The following is a 6,239-nucleotide window of genomic DNA, read 5'->3' as shown; positions in this document are numbered from 1 at the left end:
AAGAACCTAAAATATTCATAAAGAAAATTGAAACTCAGTACTTGAGGAAGTAAATGGGTAATGCAATATTTCATGTATCATGTCCAACAATAGCATAGAATCCGACCATTATAATGAGGTTTTGGTAAATTAAAGGTTTTATCCACATTTCAATGCTATTACATACCAATTAATGAATTTAATTCTTTGCCCATTAGGATTTTTTGTTTTACATAAACGAAAATATTATTATCAATAGATTAAGTGGAGTCGGTCTTCTCTACCCAAACCAAAGAGCTGCATATTGAAAAGGACCTAAAAGTACAACTACACAGTGCATCCTTCAATCACTCACCCAATCAAGCAACAAAATCTTTATTTCTTTTTAGCATTGCCTTAGCTAATGTAATACCGCATACCTTTTTGTGCAAAATTGAGGATTTATTTAATGAGGCATTTTGTGGAAATTTTGGTAAATATATTTGTGGTTCATTCCTCAGTAATTTCAAGAAAATTATAACAAGAAGATTGGCTACCAGCATGGCCGCCAGGAGCTATGACAGCCGAAGGCACAATCAACTATGGAGTTTCCACATGGTAGGAGCTTCACAGTCTACTGTTGGATCAGCTTCCAGGTCAGCAAACAATAAGGGAATCAACACCACATCTGATTGTTGAGGTCTAATGTGTATTTCCAATGTGGAAATTCTAAGAAATTGACTATTGGGCAGCTGTTGCTAAGGGTTCATTTTCATTAAAACTTGGCATGGAAACAAAACATGTTTTTCTCTTTTGAGTTATGTGAAAGGATGAGAGTTGTTCAAGTGTGCATAAAAGTTTGATTTTTTTCACATTACATGAAACCATGGTCATATGTAGTTGGCGGTCTTTGGGAACCATGGTTGATGGATTTCAACCTAGAGTGGGAGTAGGGGAAGCAGCTCACTCTTGGACATAGGTTTGGGATATGGTGAAACGTAGAGAGATTTGATTTGGCTCCTCTTGTAGACAAAGTTCAATTATTTCATGCTATTTATCATGAGAAGCATGTTATGAAAATTATGTTTTAACCCTTTCTGGGCTTCATCCGCTCACCCTTTTCACATTTAACATCTAGTGGATGAAGTTGTTCCTTCAAAGGGAAAAGAGATAAAGTGGAAGCTTGAAGAAATATCATTTCAGTTTTTGGAAACATAACTCTCTTGATATTTTGGCCTGAAATGACCAAAGTTGAGATATCCTTTTGGGAAGCATGATGTATATTTTCATTTTGTGTATGTTGATAGGAAGTGAAGTACTGTAGCATGCATAATGACGTATTTTTGGAGAATATGCGGATAAACTGATGTATTCATGTACATTTATGTGAAAATCAATGTATTTGGTAGGTTTAACCTTCACACTATTTCGGTTCAATAGTTATGTCAAAACACAGAAAAGTCTTATATGCGTAAAGGATGTATTATACGAAAAGCAAGGAAATGAAGTATAAAGCAACTGAAAAGGACCACAGAATCTCAGTAGTCGAAGCCACAGTCAACTGTTGATCGACAGGGAACATTCCAAAATGCCCAGAAGCTCGACTAGCACGTAGATAGCCGATTATCAATTTGATTATCAGTTCAATTGCAGTCAAGCGACAGTCGACCATCAAGGTTGAGTGACTTTTTAAAGGTCACATTTGGGCAGGGGTGAGACCCGTTTTTACCTCTACAAGGATGACTCCAGCAGTTTGCTAAATCCATCGCCAAATCCAAATTTGGCGAACCACCCCCAAAATCACGCCTCCAGTAGAGCTCGCCATCACCAAATTTCTGGCGAAGCTAAAAAGGGTCGCCAGCAATGGCGATCGATTTCTTCAAGGACACCATCCCCCCCCCCCCCCCCAATGGCCATCAACGCCAAAAGAGGACATTGGCCAAAGAAGAGAAGGATCGACCAGAGAAGAGAGGTGCAGGCGCAACGGAAGACAAATCAATCTCCAGATCTGGCGGTTGCGGCAACCAACGGAGGCAGAGGTGACCGGCGATGGCTTGCAGAACAACTCCAAGTAACAGCTTATGGTTTGTGATTTTTTTTTGAATTTTTTATTTATTTGTGTATTGAATGAGTGTTTGTATTTGATTATTGATTTATATATTTTGATTATTTGGGGGTAAAATCAGAATAGACTATTGAGTTTGGATATTGACTATTCAGTTGTTATGGACCTTAAACTCTGCCAAAAACCATAACCAGACCCTGAATTATAATTCAAAGTAATCCCATAAACAGGAATGAGAAAATGTCAAGAAGCAACACCTTTTCAACCCTCGGAAAAGCTCGAACAACAGCCTGCCAATTCTCCGGCTGAGTCACCAAAACCTTTCGAAACTCCCTCCGCACTCGGTCCCTCTCTTCGTGCCACTTGGACTTGTACTCTACTTCCTCTGCCAGTCTGCCCCCTCCACCCACCTCTGCCTCTCGAACCTCTCCTTCATCCTCCTCCCATCATCCAACTTCACCGTCAACACCCTCCCATCAAACTCCACCCCATCAAACTCCACCGCCTTCATTGCCGCCTTCTCCGCAGTAGCGCCATCGTATATCACAAACCCAAACCCCATGTTCCTCTCAGTCTCGTTGTGGCCCTTTATCAGTATAACATTTTTTATTGGCCCGAACTGGCGAAAGAACTCGGCCAGTTCATGCTTCTTAATCCATAACGGAAGATTCCCCACAAAGATTTTCCCCTGCTTCCAGAATTCAACTCCCGGGGGTTCATTCGTAACTGAATTCCCCGAAATCCTATTTCCCCTTTCTTCAGGCGGGAATGACGGCGGAGACGGCGCCGGTGGTGGTAGAGAGAGTTTGCTGGTTAACCGGAGCTTGGTGGTGAGACTGGGGGAACTGGAATTGGAGCTGGGGTTATTTGCGGGATTTAGGAGGGGGTTTTTGGAGAACTTTGGTTCGCCGGAGGAGGTTTGGATGGGGGGGGGGGGGATTTGACGACCTTGCGGTGGGTGTTGGGGCGGCGGATGTTGCCGGAAAGGGCGGAGAAAGAGGTGGAGGAGTTGGTGGATTCGGAGGATTGGGGTTTGAGGGAGAGGGAGAGAGCGCATGTGGAGACAGAGGAGCTGGCGGCCGCGTGGTGTTTTCCGGCGAGGATGGAGGCGGAAAAGGGTGCGGAGGCGAGAAAGAAGATATCCATGAGGGAAATTCTATTCACAGCCGTGAAATTGCTTTCTCACACCCCGCCCCCCCCCCCCCCCCCCCAAAATTCACACCCATTTTATAAATTTCCTATCTTACCCTTAACAATCCCACACCACACCCATTTCTCAATCTCACTCTCACATCCATACATATATATATATATATATATATAAACACATCTCTCTCACACCCATCCATCTAAATATACACACACATATATACACAAATATACACACAACTATATATATATATAAATATATATACACAGACCACGACCATGGTCACGGCCATCTTTTGCGGCTGACGGCAGTCGCCATTGTCGTCGAGAGCCCCCAAACCCTAGACATACAAACACACACACGATATATATATACACACACTCACACACACCTATATATATATATACATACATACGCATCGTCGCGGCCATAGAACACGTCCCCTACCCTGAATGCTCTGTTCCTCAACTTCTAGGGGTCGAGAAACGCTGGGTTTCCCGACCCCCAGCTTTCGGGGCATTCCCCGACCCCTAACTTTCGGGGAACGTTGGGTTCCCCGAAAGTGGGGAACCTAACGGTCGGGAAGTTTTTTTTTTTTTAATTAATTTTTTTATTATAATAAAATAAAATAAAAAATACAAATAAATAAATTCTTTTTAAAAAGATACATATATCTTATTAGTTGAATTTATTTAATAAATAAATTAGTTAATTCTTTTAAAAAGATACATCTACCTTTAAATAAATTAAATTAGTTAATTCTTTTCAAAAATAAATTAGTTGAATTTATTTAATAAATTATTTTTAAAAAGATACATATATTTTTAAATAAATTCAACTAATTTTTAAAAATATATATCTTATTAAATTAGTTAATTGAATAACTAATTTTAAGTATATGTATCTTTAAGTAATTTAATAAGATAAATTAACTAATTTTAAATTTTGTTGAGTATCAAAAATTTAACTCACGATAATTTAAAATTTAAAATTAGTTAAAACAATTTATAATTAGTTAATTTATAATTATTTAAAATACAAATATTTAAAAATAATTTATTTATTTATATTTTTTAATTTTATTTTATTATAATAAATTATCTATGTATGTGTTTGTATATATATATATATATATATTTGTGTGTGTGCGCATTGGGAGAGAGAGATTGAGAGATGGGTGTGAGAGAGAAAAAGATAGAATGACTGTGCGAAGTAAAAAGAGAAGAAAGATGATATGGTGTAGGTGACTGAAGGGTAAAATAAAATTTTTAATAAATGATAAAAGTTTTTGACGAAAAAAAGTTGTGAGGAATAATAATAAGGTTGTGAATAGAATTTCTCTATCCATAACCAGCTTCGGAGTTCAGAGTGAACCGAATTTTGACTCCAAAATCTCTGTACTTGTATAGTGGTGGCACCATACGGGTTGAATTCAACTTAGATATGTGGACCGAATTCGGAACTGGCTAAGAAAAGAAATTTCATCTTAAAGAAGAGGGTCGTTTAGACGTTTTATTAGTTTGATTATTAGTAATTGGGATTAAATATATAAAATAATTTTGTTAATAAATTTTTCTATTCAGTTGATAAATCTTTGTTAATATAACTTTTTTCTTCCAAAAATGTCACTTTTGTCATATTAAGTAGTACAAAAAAACTATAATTAACCTGCTAAACAGATTTTAACAACCATAGAAATAAATTGACAGATTTATAATAGAAAACCCTCTTTAATATATATTTAAAAATAAAAAAATTAAGAATATTACTATTATTACCTCTAATTAAAATCAAAATTTTATTATTAAATTAAGAAATTTATAATAAACCAAAACATACATACATACATAATAATCATAATATCAAAATTTTTTAGGCCCCCACAACCTTGATCCTGTAAATGAGATCTCTTTAGTACGCCTAGGGGTGAGCACAACTTCGGTTAAATCGAAGTAATTGAACCGAATTGACAAGTTCGGTTGGTTCGGTTCGGTTATTTTTTTTCACAATCTCGGTTCGGTTAAATTTTTTGGAAAGTTCAATTTTCGGTGTTCGGTTCGATTTTTTATTTGAAATAACCGAAATAATCAGAACCGAACCAAACTTCAAAAAACAATACAGTTTTGGGTTTATAATAAAAGCAAATGAAAATATCCCTAACCCCAAGTGACAAACAAAGACTCAGAGGAGAGAAGATCCAATTAGAAGGCAGAAGAACTGACCTTTCCGTTCGCTTCGCTCTCTCCCTTCCATCGTCTTCGACGCTCTAGCACAGCCGCACCATCGCCCCTTCTGATGCCGACGTCGACGCCGCGACACCCGAGGTAAAGACTCTCTCACTTGGGAATTGGAAGGCTAGACCGAGATGGATGCGAGACTCCAAAAGAGACTAAGACCAATAGAGAGAGAGACCCTTCTCTGTCGTCATCGGTGTCGCATCCACCTTCGACGCCTTTCCTTTTGCCGTCAGCAGTTAGTCGTCCCCAGCCTTTCCCTTTGCCGATCGTCGTCCCCTTCGTCGAACCCAGATCGACGCCTTTCCCTTCACCGATCGCTGTCCCTTTCATCTCCTTGTTTCTTCTTTTCTTTGTGCTTGGATGATTGACCCATACCAATCATGATCGGCCGTTAGATAGAGGTTAGTATTGACGTTAGGTTAGGGTTTTAAGTTTTCAATTTTTTTGACTTTTAGTGAGGTTAGTTTCTTAATATTTCTTTGTTTATATTATGGGTTTTTCGTTTGTATTTCTTTCTTTTGCACAAATTGATTTGTGATATCTCAATCTCTAAATGATTTTACATTTTTCTGTATCAATGGATGTTGTTCTATACTGATTTGATTTTCAATGAGGTTTGTATTTCATTTTTACAAATCAATTTGTTTTTATACTAATTTTGCACAATCGATTATCTGTTCGGTTAATTTAATTTAGATTTCCGTTAGTTCGATTAGTTAGAATTAATCGATCGATTCGGTTCAATTATTACATGCGATGCTATTCAATTCGGTTCAATTAATATTTTTTTGATCAATTTGATTTGATTATAATTGATTACACACCCTGA

At 37.5% G+C, this 6,239-nt stretch overlaps 1 protein-coding gene across 1 annotated transcript; it reads right to left on the bottom strand.

Annotated features, from left to right (window-relative positions):
* Positions 1–2,399: 2,399 nt before the first annotated feature.
* LOC127794407 (pentatricopeptide repeat-containing protein At5g04810, chloroplastic-like) lies at positions 2,400–5,740 on the bottom strand. The gene is made up of 2 exons (XM_052325462.1): positions 5,586–5,740; positions 2,400–2,880 (listed from the first exon to the last, which is right to left on the bottom strand). The coding sequence occupies exons 1-2, from the start codon at positions 5,738–5,740 to the stop codon at positions 2,400–2,402; spliced, it is 636 nt and encodes a 211-aa protein (XP_052181422.1).
* Between the last annotated feature and the right edge of the window lie 499 nt (positions 5,741–6,239).

Source organism: Diospyros lotus, chromosome 1 (genome assembly GCF_014633365.1).
Source record: "Diospyros lotus cultivar Yz01 chromosome 1, ASM1463336v1, whole genome shotgun sequence".
NCBI lineage: Eukaryota > Viridiplantae > Streptophyta > Magnoliopsida > Ericales > Ebenaceae > Diospyros > Diospyros lotus.
This window is presented reverse-complemented; position numbering and strand designations above follow the sequence as displayed.

Excerpts from the sequence above, each read along its gene's own strand:
- LOC127794407 (XM_052325462.1), bottom strand. The coding sequence starts at position 5,740 with ATGAAAGGGACAGCGATCGGTGAAGGGAAAGGCGTCGATCTGGGTTCG. Across the intron at positions 2,881-5,585 it reads ACCGATGACGACAGAGAAGG|CTCCAATTCCAGTTCCCCCA; the intron begins GTCTCTCTCTCT and ends AAATAACCCCAG.